The sequence below is a fragment of the Neodiprion virginianus genome, chromosome 4 (genome assembly GCF_021901495.1).
Source record: "Neodiprion virginianus isolate iyNeoVirg1 chromosome 4, iyNeoVirg1.1, whole genome shotgun sequence".
Lineage (NCBI taxonomy): Eukaryota > Metazoa > Arthropoda > Insecta > Hymenoptera > Diprionidae > Neodiprion > Neodiprion virginianus.
In genome coordinates, this window is record NC_060880.1 from 38,878,502 (window position 1) to 38,900,842 (window position 22,341).

General features: G+C 39.0%; 3 protein-coding genes across 5 annotated transcripts; 2 read left to right on the top strand and 1 right to left on the bottom strand.

Annotated features, from left to right (window-relative positions):
• The first annotated feature begins 6,022 nt into the window (after positions 1-6,022).
• On the top strand, positions 6,023-10,769 carry LOC124303214 (E3 ubiquitin-protein ligase TRIM23-like). 2 transcript variants are annotated; one of them, XM_046760172.1, is made up of 7 exons: positions 6,023-6,221; positions 6,453-7,013; positions 7,292-7,400; positions 7,510-7,883; positions 7,969-8,337; positions 8,463-8,667; positions 9,609-10,769. In XM_046760172.1, the coding sequence occupies exons 1-6, from the start codon at positions 6,153-6,155 to the stop codon at positions 8,649-8,651; spliced, it is 1,671 nt and encodes a 556-aa protein (XP_046616128.1). In that variant the 5' UTR covers positions 6,023-6,152; the 3' UTR covers positions 8,652-8,667; positions 9,609-10,769. The 2 variants fall into 2 exon arrangements, with proteins under 2 accessions (XP_046616128.1, XP_046616127.1); XM_046760171.1 differs by having other exon boundaries at positions 8,463-10,769.
• LOC124303215 (calreticulin) lies at positions 10,507-15,365 on the bottom strand. Its single transcript, XM_046760173.1, has 8 exons — positions 15,199-15,365; positions 14,117-14,221; positions 13,316-13,519; positions 12,869-13,020; positions 12,169-12,435; positions 11,833-12,069; positions 11,477-11,620; positions 10,507-11,236 (listed from the first exon to the last, which is right to left on the bottom strand). Exons 1-8 carry the CDS (start codon positions 15,281-15,283, stop codon positions 11,219-11,221), a joined length of 1,212 nt encoding a protein of 403 aa, XP_046616129.1. The 5' UTR covers positions 15,284-15,365; the 3' UTR covers positions 10,507-11,218.
• A 1,620-nt stretch (positions 15,366-16,985) lies between these two features.
• On the top strand, positions 16,986-22,253 carry LOC124303212 (uncharacterized). 2 transcript variants are annotated; one of them, XR_006907866.1, is made up of 5 exons: positions 16,986-18,089; positions 18,780-19,554; positions 20,957-21,144; positions 21,496-21,701; positions 21,934-22,253. XR_006907866.1 is itself a non-coding variant. In XM_046760169.1 (4 exons), the coding sequence occupies exons 1-4, from the start codon at positions 17,094-17,096 to the stop codon at positions 21,559-21,561; spliced, it is 2,025 nt and encodes a 674-aa protein (XP_046616125.1). In that variant the 5' UTR covers positions 16,986-17,093; the 3' UTR covers positions 21,562-22,253. The 2 variants fall into 2 exon arrangements, 1 of the variants encoding a protein (XP_046616125.1); XM_046760169.1 differs by having other exon boundaries at positions 21,496-22,253.
• Positions 22,254-22,341: the final 88 nt, after the last annotated feature.

The following is a 22,341-nucleotide window of genomic DNA, read 5'->3' on the forward strand; positions in this document are numbered from 1 at the left end:
ACAACCGATTTCCGCCAATTTACCAGTAATTGCCTATAATACGTTGTAGATATTGCTTACCGGCGTGTTTAACGATAGCGGAAGGCCGCGAGTATCTGCTTGAGATTTAAATCGCCTATTTTTGAAGGCTTCTCAGCACGTCACGTGTCGATAAAAGTAAGATAATTCTGCAGAGTTTCCGGTTTGCACGCGTCCGCAGCTGCAGTTTGAGCAATTTGCGCGTGCCAATTTTCGGCCAGATTGCAATGTATACCCCTTCATGCACGTACCTTCAGGTTATAATGGCGAGGCGTAATTGGGAACATCGGAATCGCACCGGAAAGATATATGAAAAGTATAAGAACTCCGATGCATCAAGTCGTGAACCGAGCGCGCGAAACGGTGAAGATTCATCCTTGTGCCAGATTCACAGCGTTGGTTGTAGGAACACGTGGAACACGTTCCTTCCACGTAGAGCCGGACTTACATTAATTTCGCAACGTCTTAGCACCATGCGAACGGAAAATATTTTCTTTAAAGTCGAGATTCTTCGCCCGGTTGAATTATCGTCGTTTAGATACATCGAGCATCTCAAATTTATATTACAGGGTGAAAAAGTTTTCATTCTTAGATATAAATTGCCTCACGGGCGAATCGTTTCACTTCCTGCAGATGATGTTTGACCGAGCTGCGGGTGAAAATGACGAGCTCGTTTTTTATTTGTGGTATACTACGTACACGGAATCCTTGCCAATAATCCTTGAAAATTCAAGCGATTGAACGCGAGTATCTCGGTATAATTTCCATAATTAACGTGCAGAACCTTAAATTTGCCGACCAAGATTTCCCCGGGGTTTTCCGCCGTCTCAATGCGAAGTCGGAAAAGCCTCTCGGAAGTCGTTTTTTATGCACGTCTTGGTACAGATCAAATTCTCGAGTTTTACCTCGTGATTGAATTTTGCAGGTAATGATGATTCACATTTTTTCTCAGGTCTTTTTTTCTGGGAGATTAAATAATTGCTCGAAATTCTGCGCATTTGTGAGTTAAATAAAAAAGATGAAACGGACAATGGATTCAAACTTCAATGGCTGCAGGTTGTTGTTAGCTCTTAAGCAACAGGTATTATATATATAAATATCCGCGATCGCCCCTGAACTGTTAGTAATTCCTTTTATATCGCGACATTACACTTACAGAAGAACCGAATACAGACGCGATGACCTTTGCTTGTATTAAATAAAACCTGCTACATCATTGATCGCACATCCTCTTTCTATCCGCTGATCGTCGTTTCACGGGGTTATAATATCAGCCGAGCCTCGTCGTGTTTACAAGGAGGATACGTCCGCATAAATGTCATATCTGTTCAATGAGTAATGAGAGAAAATTAATCTTCATCTATACGCCTGAATTACTTTCAATTAATCAAGTCGTTAAGAAGTACCGTTTCTCTTACAATTAGCCACCAAATTATACGCAAGATTGAATTCACTATCTTGCGCCTAGAGAACACTGGTTGAGAGTACGAAAAGTCAACAAATTAAATTCCGTGCAGTATAACGATTAAATGCGAATGCAAACTATGCGATGCACGCAAAAATCACTTTGCCATGAAAATTGGCGAGTCAGCGCTGAGAAGGCTAACGATGGCCACTGAGCTAAAAATAATCGATACATCGGTTAATTGAGTCCAAAAAATAATCGAATACGACTCGATTGAATCGATAAAAATTAATCGATTAATGGATTGATTCGTATTTTTTTGAAACGGTGCATTTGAAGCCAAAGTTTCGTAAAATTTCAGTATGCAATCCTAATAGCGGAAAAGTTTTTTGATAATTTATAGTTTCATTGAAAATATTTTTCAATTTCAGGTGAAAATATTTATTTATCTCTCACATATTATATCAAATAGTTAGTTAGTAAGTAAGACAATGATAGTAATTGCATCGTTCATGGGTGTAAAAAACAAAAACCAATCGTGAGGAAAAATAATCGAGTCGGTCGATTAATCGAGTTTGAAAAATAATCGGTTTAATCGAAAACCGATTTTTTTTGGTTATTCTTAGAGAACGGTCACTTTCTACGTTGGTAGAAAGTAATCGAATGGATATTACCACCTATCGTATTTACGAATGTCAGTATAAGATTGCGCAGCATTACAGTGGGAAGAATGCTGCGGTATCTTGGTAGGGAAAAAAGGTGTGTATTAATGGTCCCACCATGCATAACGTAATGGCGACTTTTAAATGCTACAGGATTTTCGTATTGTTACAATGCTCGAAGCGTTGTAACTCGCACCACGTGTAATAACTACCCTGCACTGTATGTGCATAGATATCTATGTGTAGACGACGTACTTATTCCTGCAGCTATTGTACATACCTATATATACATACGGTTGTTTAATAGGCAAAGAAGAATAATAGAATAAGTTTTCTGCGGTGCCACTTGGAGCAGAACTAATTCACATAACGCAGTTTAACTTTGGATACACTCGCTCCGACGAATCTTTTGTAAGTCTATGGTCTATGGTATATGTCTACTATATACCTATACGTTCGTATAATAATGGCTTCGCATCATACATACCTATGTACGTACCCTTGCAAAACCAGGCGGAATTACGAAAGCAGAACTGAACGCTCCGCTTTTTAACATATTTGATAGATCGTTTTCTGCGTCGTTTAATATGACCAATCTCTTGACGGTCAATATCAAGGTTTCTGGCTTATGCGCAAATTCATGCAATTCCTGTTCTACAACCCACGCGCACCTGCAAACGATCTGCGGTTATATAAAGTTTTACAGATATATACGACAATAACTTCTTCGCGGAATTGAGGTGTAATTTTAACGCCTTAGTCACGATATTTCAACATTTTTTCAAATATTCAGATCGCTTATACCGTTATGATCAATTCCTTACTATGTACAATTTCATACGTATACTGATACATGTATGTATAAGCGTCCTAAATGGCCGATTTTCAAGGACGAATAGCAACAGCAAAATTGGTCTTAATCGTCGAATTTTTAAACTTTTTTAAATATGGAGAAGTTCATCTGCAGATCATTTTCTTATATATACAAAATCGCCGCTCGGTCAGCCAGCTTTAGCGAAGTTGTAGAGTTGATAAATTATGTTGAAAACAAGTTCTCGTATGCATGGATACACTCTTATGTATACCATTTCATTATTACAGACCATTGTACAAAGGCGGTCCAATTTCGAAATTTACATGTAGGATCGATTTCGGAATATCCGTTCTCTTGCAATATAGATATTTTTTTTCTTAATGGCATTGCGATAATCACTAATGATTATCCCACGCGAAAATTCGTCGTGTGTAACCCTGAATGATAATACGTTTCACCTAGGATCACTGATCTCTAGTTATAATAGAGATCAGTGCCTAGGATGCATCTAATCATATTACCGTTTTCTTGATAAGGTGATATATACCACAGGATAGTATAGTTATACATAGAAAGTTATGATGAAAAAATAATTTTTCTCGGAAATTGTGTGTAGAAAGAAAGTGAAACGTCATACACAGTTGAAAGACTGTAAAACTGTTTAGACAAAATTACAATGAAACGAGAGTTTCACAATCGATCATGTTCATCGATCTCTACGTGTAAAGATTTGAAAGTCAGGAATTTCTTTGCAGATTACTACCTTATCGACTGGTGCTAACTTTGACGAGTCACATTATCAACCGTAAATGTCAGTCGATGTTGAAAGGAGATTTTTTGGAATCCTTTTTGGCTTTCTCATCACCAGTTATGTCTGTTATCGACATCAATGCATGAATAACAAAAATCGTTGAATGAAGAATATAAAGACGAATACCTGTGGGTAAATTTTTGTGACCAGTTTTTGGTGGGCAAGTGGGCTCAGGTGGGCCTGGGAGCGTAGGAGGGTTCTGCTCTATCGATTGTACTTAGCGGGCTCGCACTGATATTCGTAGCAGCCAAAGTAGTGTCGGTATGGAAGCTTGAGATTGAGTCGGTACAAAGTGAGTACGTAACACTACTTCCCGACTGCGACTTAGAAACGTCGATCAGCTCGATCATCCCCGTGAGTGACGAGTAACCGCGTCCACCGCCAACCGCCGCAACAAACGCCGAGCACCTCCAACCACCATCAACCATCTCCTCCCGCCACCGACAACCTTCGCCCACCTCGTCCACCTCTTGCCCGGCCTCTTCCTCCACCCCACACCCCTCGGCGACAACGTCGTCATCGTCCTCCTCGACCGCCGCCGATCTCTTCCTACCACCGCCAGATACTTCCTAATATTCCCGAACACCTTCAACCACCTCCGACCAACACCGACCACTTTCGTCCTCCTGGTCCCCCTGCTCATCCATGTTTTCTATAACATTAATATTCATAATTATTCAAACAACTTTTCATTTGCTCTCTCGATCTTGAATTTTCGTAGGCATAGAATCGAAACGCTGTTTTAGCTAGTCGCAAGTGAAGTATCTACGTTGGGTGAAGAAGCAAAATTGTTTTTCGAAAAGTGTTCGTATGGAAAAAAATTCAGAGTAACTTTAATACATCACTAATGCGCTAATTTTGATCGAGATGAAATGGATGCTCCGTATATGAGACAGTATTTAACGCAGTGTCCTGATTTAAAGACCTGAAAAGGTGATTGTCGGTGTTTTTTTTTTTTTTTTTTTTTGATAGGAAGAGATAGAACGAAGCTTCTTAAAATTTAGAATGTATTTTAACACACATTTGAAAGGTACGAGCAAAAACTTTTATCATCCAACTGTCGCAAAACGGTTACATCTACTATCTACTACGCGGTTGCTTCCGGACTGAGGAATTCGGCTAGCTGATTTTCGTCTATATAGATCGATGACGTCAAGAGAAAAAAAATTTTGGCTGACGTCACTTTCTAAACATCCGAACATCCAAACCTTGGTTTCGAACTTCAATACTACGTATGATATGAAATTATCACGGATATGATGTATGATATGATATGATGTCTAATGATTTCAGTTTTCACATTTCAGATAAGAAATACGCACTTTATCTTTCCTGCCGAATTCAGACTCAAGCGGCTAGGCCCTTCGATGGTCAGCCGTTGACTAAAGATATATTCTTGAGTTAACGAGTCAGCTAATAACGCTGCCGTTCTGCGACAGTTGGATGATAAAAATTTGTGCTCGTTCCTTTTAAATGTGTGTTAAAATACACTCGAAGTTTTAAGAAGCTTCGTTTTATCTCTCCCTATTAAAAAAAAAATGGCCGACAATCACCTTTTTAGGTTTTTAAGTCAGGACACTGCGTTAAATACTGTCTCATATACGGAGCATCCATTTCATCTTGATCAAAATTAGCGCATCCGTGATGTATTAAAGTTACTCTGAATTTTTTGCCATACGAATACTTTTCGACAAACAATTCTGCTTCTCTACCCAACGTAAGTCTTCACTTGCGACTAGCTAAAACAGCGTTTCGATTCTATGCCTACGAAAATTGAAGATCGAGAGAGCAAATGATAAGTTGTTTGAATAATTATGAATATTAATGTTATGGAATAGATCCAGGGCGCGTCGGATAGAATCCCATTTGGAAATGAATAGTTCTTCTATTTTCTATATTATACATATTTCTATATTATAGCCGATTATTGTAGATAATCTAATTTGTCTCCTGGAAAATTATAAAATTTATAGTATGCATCACGTATTAAATTATTCATGATCTGTGTACACATTCTTCTCTCGGGTACCTAGACTTTAATTAAATCACTGTTTTGCTACGAATTTTGGAAGAAATTTATTCTCATTATTAATTTCTTGTATCGCCGACAAGTCGGTAAGTACACACAGGCTAAGTACTGGCTTGGGCTTACCGTTGCGAAGACTGTGTTACTCGGAAGTAAATGCAGCCAGTATCATGTCGAAATCGGTAACTCTCTGATGTTCTGCAACAAGTTCCAACTCTACCACACGAGCATCTCAGGGGGCGCATGCGCCCAACTTTATATTCTTCAGTTAACGTAAAAGCTCGCGAATGCGAAATTCATGTTCAAGCCAATGATGCATATTGACAAAGAATGTTAAAATTTACACCTATGTCGATCCTACACTTGCAACGTCAAAGCGGTTCGTTTTACAGTTGAAAAACAAGGGTCGAATAAGGATGACAGAAGACATGGACCAACTAAACAAATATTTCAACAGATCCGCATCAGTATCTTCGAAACCGAACGTAAAGAAACATTTTTATTATACCCAAACCGTCTTCTTGACTTCTAAAATAACAATTATGTCCTGCCAATAAATATCCGACATACAACTTTTCTAAATTATTATTCGTCAAATTTTATTCTATGCTGGAGAGTTTTGTTCAATACTGTTCATTACATCCCCATATTAGGTTATCTCTATTTTCGCTACCACTGAGCAGCGGAACAGGAATATCAACTTATAAATTCAACAGGTTCTAGAATGCCGGGTTTGCGAAGAAGTTTTCACTGCGGAAGGTGGGAAAGTACCACGTCTACTTCACTGCGGTCACACTGTGTGTCACTCTTGTTTACTGCGTCTTCGTCCCTGTGTGTCGGATCAAAAGTTCCTTTTATGTCCGTTCGACCGGCAGCCCACAGCCATCAAGAAGAATGGAGTGTATAGTCTAAAGAAGAACTTTGTGCTCATCGAACTTTTGGAAAGGCTAGAAGAGTCAAATATTGAGAAAAACATGAAACTCGAACGGGAGAGGCTACAGTCTACTCAGCCGTGCGACGAAGATGAGAAACATGTTGCTGTTCTGTACTGCACAGTATGCATGACTCACCTTTGCGACGCCTGCGATGTTCTCACTCACTCGTCAAAAACTCTCGCCAGACACAGGCGCATTCCTTTGTCTGAAAAACCAAAGGAAAAACCAAAGTGTCCCACTCATAGCACGCATATCGCTGAATTCACATGCACACAGGATGGATGCAACAGTGCTCTTATGTGCTACCTTTGCAGGGACTATGGGAGGCACAGTACTCACAAGGTGAAGCTTATAGTTTTTCAAACAAAAGAGTTTCATTTGTTGCACCCGTCAATCTAAATGAATATTGGAAAGTGGAATTAAACATATTTTCCTGTTTCCAAAAAGTTTAACACGTTTAGCTGCTAACTCTGGCTGCTAGCTTCAACTTTATTGTTAAGAAAAGTCTAATAAAAGGTTCATATGTTTCCCGGATTTAATGTTTGGCTGTAAACTTCAAGAACACTGTTCAGGACTTTGATTATTCGATTTATTCATTAGATTTGTTTATTGAATTGCAGCATACATTGGTAGAGACAGAAGCTGAGAATATCCGAGTTTCAATCATCACAGCAATGCAAAAAATGACTCTATTTACGGAAAACATGAGGGATACAGCTCATAGGATAGGTAATGAAGATAATTTTGGCTCTGTTTGATGCAGCAGTTAACATGTAATTATCAGTATTACAATTACTGATTGCAGACAATCTGTTAACATTTTATCGAATACTTCTAGAAATTGTAATACAGGAACTAGAAGGCTGGGCAATAGAAGATGCTCGGCAGCGAGTACGTCAGCACTTTGAAAAGCTGAGGTCACTGCTAGCAAAACAGGAAAAAGCAGCTGCAATGAGCGTTGATGCTGAAACAAGGGAAAGACTTTGCACGCTTAGAGAATTACACGAAAATCTGAATATGACTAGGACCCAAGTTGCCGAAGTTTGCATTCAGTGGGAGAGTCTATTGGGTTCTGAAGATTGGAAACTGCTCAGCAGCGCCAGAGATGTCAGCCAAGTTCTGACGTCATTGGAACAGCAGCAGAAACATTATGCTCAGCTTGGTCCAGACCTGCTCACGCCCGAATCCTCTATTCCCATAATATTTAGCAGGGTTCGTAAAGCTTAATTCTCCCATGATCGGTAATGGCAAGGTTAGAGAAAGAGTCGCGTTATTTTTACAAATTTCGTTCATTTAGGACAACAGAGTTTATATTGGAACAAAGATAGAAATGCGAGTCGTGATACTTGGCCTAGATGGGGCTGGAAAAACTAGCATTTTATTTGCCATGAGGGATATGGCTTTGTGCAGTCCGCCAATTCCTACCATTGGATTCAACGTAGAGAGTCTGGAGTACAAAAACCTGGTGTTTGCATTGTGGGATGTTGGTGGACAACATAAATTGAGGCCACTGTGGAAGCATTATTACCATAATACTCAGGCTGTCGTTTTTGTTGTCGATGCTAGCGATAGGTTACGATTCAAAGAGGCGCATAAAGAACTGACAAAAATTGTTAGCGAACCCGAACTGAAAGATGCCTTGTTACTTATATACGCCAACAAGCAGGTACAACATGACTTTATGATTTTACATGTTGAATGAAATGAATAATCAGTCCAATTTAGGAAATTGATGATAGGTGAAATTGATTATTGTTGAAATAAAAAGAAAATAATCTGTTTTTAATTCAGGATGTACCAGGTTGTGCGACAGTCGAAGAGCTGACGGAAATCCTTTCGTTACAAAAATTTTGCTGTGGTAGAGCCTGGCATATAGAGGGATCTTCGCCTTTGACTGACTCCACTGGTCTCATTCAGGGATTAGACTGGCTGACACAGCAATTGGGTGCAAACGAGGCCCTGTACACTAACAGTACCTAATCATAAAAAATACTAGGTGAGTCTAGTTTTCTGATTTACATTAGGCACGGTTTGTATCGCCACACGTTATATTCATTAATTCAACACCGAAAGCTGTCAAAATTTTTTCGGTACCCCGCGCCACTTAAACGGAAGCATGACCAGAATCGGCTCTGCGCTTGAAGTATTAAATTATCATAACAGAGAATAGTGTCAAATGTGACGGTAATGAAAAGAAATGCAATAGCCTTATCATTTTAGCTAAAATAGACATCTTAAAGGAGATTCATACCGGAGCTACAGTAAAAGAAGTGGGGGAAAAAAATATGAAGTGATAGAGTGAACTTGAGATTGGACACATGAATCACCCTAAATCAGAGGCAGGAAAATAAACGCATCAGGATATCTCTTTTAGATAACTTACAAGAGGCATTGTATATTTGGTTTTATAGAAGATACAAATCCGGTCTTCCATTGAACGGACCTCTGATAAAAAGTAATATGAAACACTCATATTCTGTACTTATGAATTAATTTTATTTTATACCGCAAAACTGTCGTGCATAATTTTTTCTAATAAGGCTAATTATAAATTATAAAAATTGTCAAAAACTTCATGTAAGCCGAATACGTAGTCGAACGTGATCGTGGGTTGTGGTTCGGTAAAAGCAGTAAAAGCGTCACGCTTCAATAGAAGTAACCATGGGTCATTCTTTTTAAATTATTGTTTTAAAGATATTTTTTCTTGAGTCAAAACAATTCGAAAAAATGGTTTTTTAAAATACAGCGAATTCGGTGATGTGCTATGTGCAGTGGATAGACACTGTAAAATTGTACGAAATTAGATGGCAAAACACAAGTTCATGAAAATGTATATTTTCAGTTGAAGCATTAGAACGTCATCAACACATGGGAATTAAAAAAGATTTTAATCGTAATTATTTGTAGCGAAAATTAATCAGCTCACGTTTCTCCTAGCATTGCAGGTAGAAAAAATCTGGAGAACGATTCCGGAAGAAGATTACGGATTGAAGCAATTGTTTAATGCAGATGAAACTGCGGTTGAAACGACTTTTTCTTCAGAAATGATGAAAGTTAGGACAATGTTAAATTGGCTCAACTTTGTAGTTTTAAATCTGAAGATGCAATCAATGCTGCAAATATTGTGATAGAATATTTCAATTATAATAATGGCTTATCACCTTCAGTCTTTGATGTGTAGAAAAATGCCAATGAGATGGCTATGAAATTAGTACAAAATTAAAAATGCTCGATATTTTCCAAAGTTGTACATAAAGTAATTATTTTTGCGACAGTACAAGAAAAAGAGCATTGGAGTGCATCTTTGTGTCTTAGTACTGAAAAGTGCTTTTTCTTGGTACTCCATTATACGAAAAAAATTTGTAATTGACAATTTGGTTACATAAAGTATCATGTGTCCCTTGAGATAGTTTTTTTCGCCTCATATATTTGCCATATTCGTCTTCGGCTTGTGCATGCGCTCGCCTACGACTCATTGCAAACTTACGCTTGGTGTAAGTTTCCTTGGTGCACAATCTATTTAATTTTCTTAGCTCCGGTAAAGCAATGTGCAGCTTCCATTTCAGGACTACTACGTATGTATGTACATTAGTGTATATTTATATATGTCACCAAATAAATTACGATAATTAACGCTTTTAGAAACCAATCGTCTATTCTCTGATGACGTCGTGCAAATATTGGGTAAATAAATTTTCCCCAATCTCTAACAAGTAAAAGTTTACAAACGTATTTAGTCTTCTTTTCGTTCCATGTTTATCATTTTCCCATGCAAACGGTAGAGAAACAATGATGGGAAATTGGAAATTGGCGAGTGTCAATAAACAAAGCAAAGTCTAGAAAAGTCTTATTTATTTATTATATGGTTATTGGTGGTTTGATACAATTATTAGCTATTGTTATCACTCACTCACGATTTGCACACACCCATCACTTTTTGCTTTTTTTTTCAATTCATAACCACTATTAGAAGTCGCAGCGCATTATTACGACGCGTACCCACTGTACTTGTAAGGAGAATGAAATAATAATATTAATTCTTGTATCATCCAAAGTAAATTTCAAAATTACTTTAATACAATATAATATATAAAAACACTTGACAAACAAAAACGGAACAACTTAGTCTTTTGGAGCTGATGATGATGATGTGGACACGGGGGCAAGAATAAAAATTGTCGCGATTTAAATAATTTTTTTTTCCGACGATTTTTGGAGATTCTTCAATCACTTGAAGTAATTATTACGACAATTAGAGAAACTTGTGATCCTTTCAATAATAACAACCAGTTTTCTCGGTTTCGCAACCGACTGTTACGAAATTGCGCAGATGAGTAACGTTTTTAAAATTTTATCAACGTTATCTTGCCCGCACGTATGATTTACACACTATTTAGTGTTTGAAAGCATCTAGTGTATAACATTTTGTAATATTTCATTCCAACTGTCTCTTTCTTTTTTCACACTCTTGCAATAGTTGATAGCGTCGCACAATTAGGCAGCAGCTCCTGGAATACAGTCTGTGTTTGTGCCACCTGACACACTATTTACAATTCGTCGTGTTCCTGCAAAAAAGAAGCAATTCCATTTTGTTATATCCGACATGTAGCACGTTGTTCAGCACGCGATGAGAACTTAAGCTTTATATGGTAGTAAAAAGAAATGAATCAACAGGTAAAGCTTCAGCAACGAGGAATTCCGGCTTTTATCGCTCATAATAATCGGAAATCGTCTTTTCATCATTTTAAGATTAGAGATTTGCTAATAATTTTTCTTGAGGAAGTGAAGGTTTTGTGAATACTTACTGCTTCTTCTGGATCAGGGATGGTGTTGTCCTCATCTTCGTCTTCTTCATCGTCTTCCTCTTTGTCTTCACTTTCCTTGAGTTCCTTTTCTCTCTCTTTCTTCTCTTCTTCATCCTGAGCTTCCTTCATCTTCTTTTCTCCTTCCTGAATTAATAAAGTTCTAAATTAAGATTTGCACTCTCAAAGTACTGCCAAAAGTCAACTGCTTGATAGAGTATTTGTCAGTAACGAGGAATTCCAGCTTTTTATCGCTCATTATAATCAGACCTGCTTTTATCATCATTTTGCGTTAATTTAAATTATAGTTCAACAACGTTGCACCACTTTTAATAATGTGGCAAAAAAATTTCACTCACGAAAGTAGGTTTCCAAACTTCTTCCCCGATTTTGTGCGCTAATTCAGGGTCGTCGGTGATCAGAACGTTGTCAAAGATCGTACCGGCCTTGACTTGCCAGAGATCAAAACCAATGGCACAGATCTCATCACGTTTGTAGAGCTCAGGGTCTGGTTGATATTCAGGGTTATCAATCTCGGGATGAATCCAGGGTCCCTTGTAGTTAGGGTTGTCAATTTGCTTGGGTTTCCATTCTCCCTAAGATAATTGAAAAATGACAGTATCATTACTTTTACGATGGTTTTTGGCGAATGATATTTCAAATATTTGTGCACCCTCACTATTAAAGCTTCTTACCTTGTAGTCAGGATTATCAATCATGGGTGCTTCCCATTCACCATCCATCTCGTCGTCCCAGTCGTCTGGTTTCGTGGCTTCGGGGTCAGGAATGTGTTCTGGCTTGTCCCAGTCTTCGGGTTTTGTGTCATCGGGATCAGGGATGGTGGGCTTATCATCCCAATCATCAGGCTTGCTGGTGTTCGGATCCTTGATTTTTTTCGCAGGCAAGAACTCCCAGTCAGCTTCCAAGTCGCCGGATTCAACCTTTTCGTTGTCAATAAGGACCTGAAGCAAAGAAAATTATTAACGATGTTAGTAAAAATGTAAAATTCGTCCACTTTTAACAAAAATGACAGCAAATTAATGTCCAAGTGACGTATGATTTGGCAAAACAATCAGAATCATCATCTCAGCATTTTTACGACTTGATCTCTCGTAATATAGTGATCTGTGTCTTCACTTGGTACCTGAGATAGGCATAGTAACTTATTCCAGGGCATAAGTAAGACGTGTTATGCTCTTCGAGTTCCTATAGCACTCATCCTCCACAAGGGTGAGACTTGACGAGTGACTCTAGGCTCGATTTAAAATTTTGTTTTTAAATCCATGGTCAGTGAATGACTTCTGGGAGTATACTTCTGCTCGTTGATATTTGACAAAATGTAGCAATCTAATCGCTTTTCAAGACTAGTGTAAAAAAAAGTCTGGTATTTTTTACCTCGTAAGTATTGTCTGGCTTGACAATCAATGTGTAAAGATGAGTGTACACATCATCTTTGCAGCGAACGTCTTTGCTGATGAGTAGGTTCTTTCCTTTGTAGTTGAATATAACGTGAACCTTCTTGGTGCCAGGTCCGCAGATATCGGGTCCTGTTTACAGAAAGAAATTTATGAATTTTGCTAAACAAACAACAAATATGTTCCATTTCTTTATTTATTGATCTAATGCCAAAACTATTTGGAAATTCCGTTTCAATTATCATGTAAACAGACGCAGATAGTCATCCTAACAATGTTGGATCAATTCCAAAAGGAGTGCACTGGTATTGGGGGAGTTAAATTTATACTTCATATAAAAATAAAAAGTAAACAAGTCGGCTGTTCCTTTATTATGTGGAAAGTGAAGAAATTGCAAATTTAGCAAATTGGTTTTAATCGTACTAACCGAACATGAGAAGATATGGCGTTTCTCCATGCATATCCTTCTGGTCTAACGAGCAGTCGAACACTTTGGCATATCCTCCTCCACAGTCGATGTTCTGTTCATGCTTAACGGAGAACTGAACAACCAGTGGTTTATCCTTGTTACTGAACGGGGTGAATTTCCTACTGAGTGCATAAAATCTTGCATCCTGGGACGTCTGGATACCTGAAGAAATAATTATATATAATATAAAGTTTATCAAAGTATTAAAATGAAGTTTACATTTTCATTCTTTTGCTTTCTTACAAATATTACACTTAAAAATATAATTCTCAATACATAGAAGACATTGTTTATGCAATAATAAAGTTTTCAATGAAGTGAAAGTAAACAAACTGAATTTATCTTTATGTTATCAAAATGTTATTACAGTTATTTTTTCTGCCTTCTTTAATGACATTTCTGAAAGATGATAATGGCTGTAGAATTTTATCTTTTGCAGAACACGAAATACATTAATTTAATAAAAAAGAAAGTTTCTTTCATTTTAATTCAACACGAGTCATTTATACTTCAATTTTTACAATGATTACGAATAAGATTAAACATAATTATATGCATTGATATTAATCTAAAACTAAGTAGACAATTAAAAAATATTTGAAGATTTCAAAGTTCAAGAATTTTAATTAACTTCTGTGTGGCAGAAATCAATTACTTAATGTAAAAAATTTAAATATCAATTCAAACAGATCAATTAGTTTTATTTTACATTGGCAAAGCAAATTATAGATAAATACGCAAACAGTTATAGATACCAACCTTTGTCATTCTCGGGATCATTCCAGAACTTTCCATGGCTAAGTACAAACTTTCCAAATTCCTTACCGGGATGTTCAGAATATACCCATTCCTTTTCCCATGCGTCTGCAATTAACAGACAGGAATATTAGGTTAGCTATAATTTTCACCGCCATTAATAGACGAACGAAAACTTTAATTAAAGTCAAGAGTAAACGCGAAATCGAATGAAATATCCAAGTTGTAGAACTAAACACGTAAATATTTGAGGATAACGTTAACAGAAATCACGTTCGCACTTCGCTTTCAACGATTAATTTTTTCCTCAACGACAATACTTGGCGGGTCTCTTTTACAGAGTCCAGAAGTTCAATTAGCAGAACGAAGCATTGAGCGTGCTACATGATAGCATAGTCTCATACCTACGGCGATACTGTCACAGATGGCAGCGCTCGATAATCCGAGTAGGGAGAGTGGCCACCTCTACGTTCATTCGTTCGTCCCTGCCGTGCCGGTTGGCATTTTCGTTTGTGTTTTATTTACAAATAATAATAATAACAATACCACTAATGCCAGCACGTATGCCGGTGCCGAAAATTTTGTCTTATCCGATAATCTCTAACGTATAAGTGCCAATGAAACTCCGATGTCGAACGATATCGATCCCCTTGACCGTGATTAATTGATTATATTTGAGATACAAGCTTTCGCCGGGAAGTAGCTACGTTGCACCGAATGATAATGATAACAATAATAATAATAATAATGATGATGCTATAGTAGCAAATTTATTTAAGTAGGTATTCGTTGCGGGGAAATTTGTAACCGCATTCATCAAGCTGCCGAGTGAACGGAATTTGCCTACTCGGCTTCCGACGCACATGAAGAGATAGTATTATTTAAAGGGTGTGGTTTATAAATTGACATCGAAAGCCCGGGAGAGTGAACGTCGAGAGATACGTCGTCACAGAGTGGCAGCAGGAGCAGCAGTTGACGCATTGTCAAGAGATCGAGGGTGACGACAAGTAAAAGGGAGAAGAAATGTAAAAGGACGGATACGAAAGACGGTATTATCAGGGGGTTGAAAATGGTCTTGTACTCACTGTCGAGGAACTTTTCTTCGAAGTAGACCTCAGCACATACAGCCGATATCGCCAACAAGGCGAAGAACGCGTAAAAAGACCGCATCTCGGGCGCCGGGATCGCGAAATAACCCGCGTCAAATCGTCCTATTCGCACAAGGAACAAGCCAATAATGCCAGACGTGGTAGCGAACAGAGACACCGAGCAGCCGTCGGGCCAGACAGATGGAAAACGCTCATTCGTTCCCTATTTTCGACCAATCACCTCCGACCACGCTCGCCGACCTATGAGGCGCCGCTACGTAGATGACGAATCAACTATCCAAAGGTAAACAGATAGAAAACACCACGTCGCGTCGATAATGCAGAGTTATCAACCGGCGCGGCGCATCCGGCTAGTCACGTCGGAATTTTATTCAAACGAGAATGATTTTAATCAACGGCAGGTGGAAAGATTCTGAAAATTTTTCAGGTTGCACGGTACAAGAGAATTTATCAACAAAATAACTGAGATGCAGGAAAACATTTTCACTTTCTTACTGATGATATGCAAGCACGCTGTTCTGCAAACAATCGAACATCGTACCTTTCGTTTCTGCAAACTTTTTGTAGGCATACCTATAAGTATACATGAATGTAATATGGTGTAAAAATGGAAGTAAAGGCGAAACATTACATAAAAAGTGGTTATTCATTGAAATAAATATAAGCTTTTGGATTCTCGAAGAGATTTTGAGAATCATATATTTCAGAAAAATATGTTTATTGAAGAATAATCAATTTTTTTTTTTAAATATGTGAACATAATTTTTCCCAGGTTTTATAGGCAAACGTTTTTAATCGTTGTTGCACGAAGTTTCTGAAAATAGAATAGCGATAATACGTTTAATGCATAGCTCACGCGACTAGAATATTTTAGAATTTTCATCCATGCATACGACGTAATAAACTCTTGCCACGTTATCCGCTTACGTATGCCTACGTATTTTACCTCGAGCTCAGTATAGTATATTACCTATAGCTCGGCAAATGATAGTGATATAATCGCTGCAATTATGTGCAAATTTTCGAAATATCTCAATAGGATATATATTATACCTACCCATATACGAGCTATTGTAGGACGGTGATAATATGTGATGTGATTGGCGAAGTCGCGTAAAGAATTTTTAAGAAAAAATAAGGAAATTGTTTTTGTAAGAAAGTACGTATATGTATATGTATATATATAATGTTTCTCGAAAATTAAGGTAACAACTTCTCGCGCGTAGACGCGTGTCTCAATATATTCAATGCATTAAGATCAAAACACGATTCTACCGTCTGCAGTTCAAAGTTTTATATCGAACGATACATGCAACACGCGTTATTGCCTGAGTCGATTATCCGAAATAGGAGGACCTTGCAGTGTCGCGATGAGTTTCGAGAAAGGGAAATGTTTTCGGGAGAACCTACCCGTCACATTTGGACTTTGGAATTTTCGAGAATACGTACATGAATCGTAAAATTCGATTATTATAGGTATAACTGCACATTGCAGTGCAACCTATTAAGTTAGGCAATTAAACTACCAGGTGGTGTTGAAAATATTATAATATCTTCCACGAAGTTGGAAACTTCTAGGATGAACAACCGCTTAGCTAGATAAAATCATTTGTGGCAAGTTAACTCAAACCGCTATAAGTGGCACGTGACACTGCCAAACCGTCGCCAGCCAGGGGGGGGGAGTCGCTCGTCATATTTTCTTAATTCCGTAACTATGGCAACGAATTTGTATACATCATGGCGACGGTAGTGCCGCGTCGATTCCAGAGGCAGAAGGTGTATTAGAACGAGGATCGTTTGACAGTTAAAAATTAGGCAAAATTGAAAAGTTCATTGCAGGGTATAAAAAGCGTAATATAAATATAAGTAAAATGATGCGATCGAAGGCCACGGCGGCCTTGATGAAACTCAAGGAAATCGACAGAAAGTACAAAATGAAGTGCAGCGAGGATCGCGTGAAACGGCAATCCAGCTTGAGCGATATAAGCGCAGTCGACAGCGCGGACGAATTATCGAAACCCGCGGGTGAATCTGGTTCCGGCGATGCGATTGTGAGGCCTAAATTAGACGTGAGAATGCCCGAAGCTTACTTGGAGCGCAGCGAAGGACGTCGAGGGCAGGAAGCCTCGGAGCCTACGGCCGAGTTGGTGACGATTTTCGACTGTAAGTCGGGGAAAAAGAGCCCGCGCCAAGAATCGGCGAATTATCAAAGAGACGGTCCGGCGGCCGGTGGAGCCGAAAACCAGGAGGCAAGAAAACGATCCGAAACTCCGTCGCTGCAGGTCGAATCCGAGCGAGAAGCCGCGGGCAAGTTGGCGACGGAAACGGACACCTCGGTTAGCGAAGAAGTCCCGGAAGTCGTTCGGTCGATCGCGCCATTTTCACGTCCGGTCTCTGACCACCCGGACGTCCCTTCTCTCGGCGAAGAAATAACTATGAAAAGCGTCGAGTCGATAATTGATGGGGAAGAAAGGCGAGCCAGCACCTTGGACGCCGATTCACCGACCTTGATGGCATCCGCCGGCTATTCTGACGACTTTGTTAGAAGTACGCCCTCTGCTGAGACTCTGAGTATCGTGGAGGAGGATCTGCAGGCGCAAGAACCGGAAGACTCATATTCGCCTTCGGGCTCTTATCGGCCGCAACGGTCATCGCCTACGTCGATGCAGTTGGAAACTAAAAAGCTCACCCAACTCGTAGCGCCGAAGGTGATTCGCGTCCTGAGCAAATGCGACGCCGGTTTGGATCCTGGCCTCAGCAATTATGTAAAAGCATCGACGAACGGAAACACCGCAAGCCCCGTTTGTCTTCTCAGGTCTTCGCAGCCTTCGACTGATCGCAGCGATGAGATTCGCCGGATGAACCGGGTAAAAATTATTTCCGCGATGTTGATAATTTGTAACGAATATCGTGTTTTCTTTCTTTTTTTTTCCTTTTAGATTTTTCGCAGAAAACGATCAAGTATTACCTTTGATCGTACATTCGTCTACAATTATCTAAAACAGAATTGAAAAATTTTCGGATACTCTATAAAACTCGATGCAATTTTGTAGAAGAGTGTAACGATCTTCTACGAAAAATTGTGACGGTCCACAATTTTTTAAGACAAAAGTATAGTAAATCGACTAAACATAAAATTCTGTGAATTCTTAAAGAATTTTAAGAATCTATACGACAATCTATCATTGAATAGAAAACAGCTTTAGTTTCACGTAGATAATTGTAGAAAACTGTGAGTTTTTACAATTCGTGTAGAAGAAATTTAAGAACTGGAAATGGAGACGGGAATTGTTTTTTTTTTTTTCATTTAAGAATTTCGCAGACACATATCAATTCTTATAGAAATGATTCTCTCTATAAGATTATGAATACGTACCTACAAGGAATGTAAAGACTCAAGAAAGAACAACGCAGTGCATATAGTTACAGTAAGAATTTTGAGATATTCTTCGATAAATTACGGCCATCTGAAAGATTGCTGTACAAGGCAAGATCGTAAAAAAGCAAAATGTTTAACGAAAAACTTTTTAGAGGATAACAGAAATTTTTTTCACCAGGTGAAACGAAGGCCTGCAGTTTCTTCCAGGGATTCCTCCGGACTTTCGTCGAAAGAAGATCCTGAAACCGGGAGCAGAAACGAGGTAGAAATTATTACTAAACAGGATGAAACGTTTGCGGAAAATCGTCGTATAGTTTTCCTCATGGAAGGTAAAAATCCGCAGTCTACCAACCCCGCCGAGATGCTTCAGAGACACGAAAGGGTTCTGGAAAAAGCTGAGTCTAAGAGCGTGAGAAACCGGGCGAGGATCGAAACTCCAGTTTCACTGGTCGAAGAACTCGACCTGCAGACTCGCTCCAAGGATTGGGAAAAAGAGGAGAGCGCTGCTTCTGCGGCCGTACAGCAACCTGAACGGGTTCCATCGTCCGAAGAAGCTTCCGCAGGCGGTGTTCGGCTTGCGACCGGCGTTGAAAAGCACCGGTCGAAAAAAGTCAAAACGGAGGAGCGCCATCGGGCGGGCAAAAGTCGAACCAGAGAGAACCGGAAGCTCCGCCATCGCCGGTCCGCAGGCGTAGAAGAAGAAACAGATGCGAAACGGGTAGCTGGGGACGTGGAGAGGCTCAGAAGACGGTTAAAGGAGCTTCTTCTCGAACAGGAACGAGAGCAGCTTAGACCTCGCGTACGCAGATACCTGCAGCAAATTATGGACGAGGATGACGGATTCGGGGACTGCGACGCAGACTCGTCGTCTTCTGGAGTGCGACGAAACCGGAGTCTATGCTCCTTCTTCAAGCCTCTCGACCTCCCGAACGTCGCTGCCTTTAAACGACCCGGTAAACTGGTGCCTCCACTGGAGTATATAGTTTACCGTTAGCCTCGCCGTGGTCCGAACCTGCTACTGCCTGCAGCCTCGCCGCCTCTGATCGCATGTTGCTCCAGGGCCTCGGCTTCGGCCTGGCGACGTTTGTTGTATTTTTAACGAGAACAAAAAAAGTCGGAGAGAAAAAGATTTAACAAAAAAAAAAAAAAAAAAATACGACCAACCGACAACAAAATATTGAATCGAACAAAAACGAATCCTCGGAAAGCTTTTCGTCGGCGTGAAATTTCGAGTTATTTTTAATTGTTGTGTATACGTCAGGTATAATTTGCTCATGCTGATATTAAACCTGGACCCGCATCGTCGTGTGATAATTATTATTCGAGTACTAATTCGTTACGTATAAATATATTAACTGATTTAGATCGTATCATCGGGTTCTGTTCTTTCCGAAAAAAAAATTCTGATCCACGTTTTGTTGAACTCTCACTAAACATTTATCACTTTTCTTTTTTTCCTCTTGCTCTGAAAACGCCTGGGAGCTATAAGCACGATCATATATACTTACGTCGATAGGATGAACTACGAGCTGTACGAGAAACGGATTCTGGCAATCCAGTACTAAAATTAACCACGCACCGACCGTTCATTCGCTAATCACTCAGTTTACGTATTTCTATTTATTTTTCTTACGAACTCATATATACATGCTTGTATAGTAATATAGGTATGTGTCCATATACTCTGCCGCGAAGAAAGTTTATTCGGTCGATTTGGACATGCAATTTGTGCATCGTATAGGTATGTGTATGCAACGCGTAAGAGAATAAAACACACGAAGATGTGTATATATATAGAATTCTGAGAACATGGGGAAAAAAACTGTTTTCATCGTTTGCTCCGTGCAATATTTGTAATCTCTGTTTCACGAAACTTTTTTATATAAAATACGTGCAGAAGTTATTCAAATCAAATAATCCTCAAACATTAAAATATTATGGTTATTAATTCATGCTCTTGGGAATAGGTTCCCACTTTCCTCGTTCTTATGAGGTCAACGATCCGATCCCTCTCTTTGTCTAATTGTCAAGGATTGAACAAGTTCCCAAAAACGGTTGCTTTCCTAGATATGCAGTTATAATTATTGACTTCGCTCGGATTGTGCGGTAACAGATTATATATACGTAACGAGTCAAAAATCCGGTTCCCGGCTATTTTTATCCACTGTTTTACGACTTCTAAACTGAATTTTAGTTTCCTTCATTCGCTAACAAATCACGATTTCTCTCTGTCGCAAAGAGGACGTGGTTCGGTGATAAAATAAATAAATAAACAAGTAAATGAAAACTAAGTAACGAAGAGAAGATAAAAATACAAATATTCAATCAAACATTTGATTCGTATTTTCGATCCAGATTTCGAAGACGACAAGACCGCCAACCTGGACTGCGAGAGCCGTTTACATTTGCGAATGATTCACGAACGTGTCCTTGGAATACGACATTGGCTGAAACAGCAGTTCGTCCTTTACAGAGACTACAGCAATTTAGCATCGACTATTAACGCAACGTACATCCCAGTCACTTTGAAAGAAACGAAAAAGGTGGGGAGACATCCACGTACAGTAATAATCATTAATGCGTTAACCTTACGGCTAACTTTTCGGTCCGAAACAAAATGCGAGTTCGATTCTATACGAATTTTGTGACAATGACCGGCAATGCAGCCGACGTGAGAGATTGGGTATCATTGTCACGGAATTAGTATAGAAACGAACTCGCATCTTGTTTCGGACCGCAAACAAGTTAGCCGAAAGGTGACGGCGTTAATGAACATTACTGTACGTATATCTCGATATCGCTGCATCGAATCTAACCATACCTGTACTGCTCTTTTTTTCTTCAAATTGATAATCGGCACACGTGAATAATAAATTCTGTTTTCTACTTTGCAGATGATTCGTGAAACGCAACGTTTCCGTGATATTATTATTCGAGAGAGGCGATGTCACGTGACATGATCATTAAATAATTATGATGTATGTACATACATTATATACTGTCGTTCAACTTCGGATCTGGACGTAATTAAGGCAAGAAGAAGCAAAGGAAGAACATTTAATTATCAACGGCTTCGAACCTTTGTTATATATATATGTAGGTACGTATTTTGAATCGCAACCTATAATTGTTCTCCATACAGATATATGGAGTTAAATTATTTAGCATACCATACATGGTTTAAATACGGTGTATAAGACTTCGCGTATAAAATAATAGATATAACAATAATCATAACAACATACCAACAATGAAATCGGTCGAAAGTTTCCGGCGGCATAAACAACAATCAACCTTCTCCTAATTTATCCCTCTCTTAATAAATCTCACAGGTTAATTAAATACTCCTCATAAACCAAAGTTTGCGTTAATCACGCAGCTTGACAACGTCTTTTCGATGAAGAATTCTTCCGGTTCATGGTACAGGGACGAGGCGTCGAAGTTAAACCAGTCCGTGTTTTTCACGACTCTTCATTTCGCGCCACGCGTCACGTCTACGTCACGGTGCTTGGTTAATTGTCTGTGATCCCGATAACGACAACAATTCAATCTGGCAATAAAAGAGTCGAAAAGCAAGATGACTAAAGAAAATTGAAGAAAATAAGAAAAAATAAAAAAAAAAAACGCCGATGGCAAAAGGTTGAGATGAAAAAGAAAAAAAAAAATTGAAATAAAAAATACCCGAGTCTGCGTGAACTTTGGTGAACCTAAGTTCACAGCGCGAGAAGCCGCTCCGCACC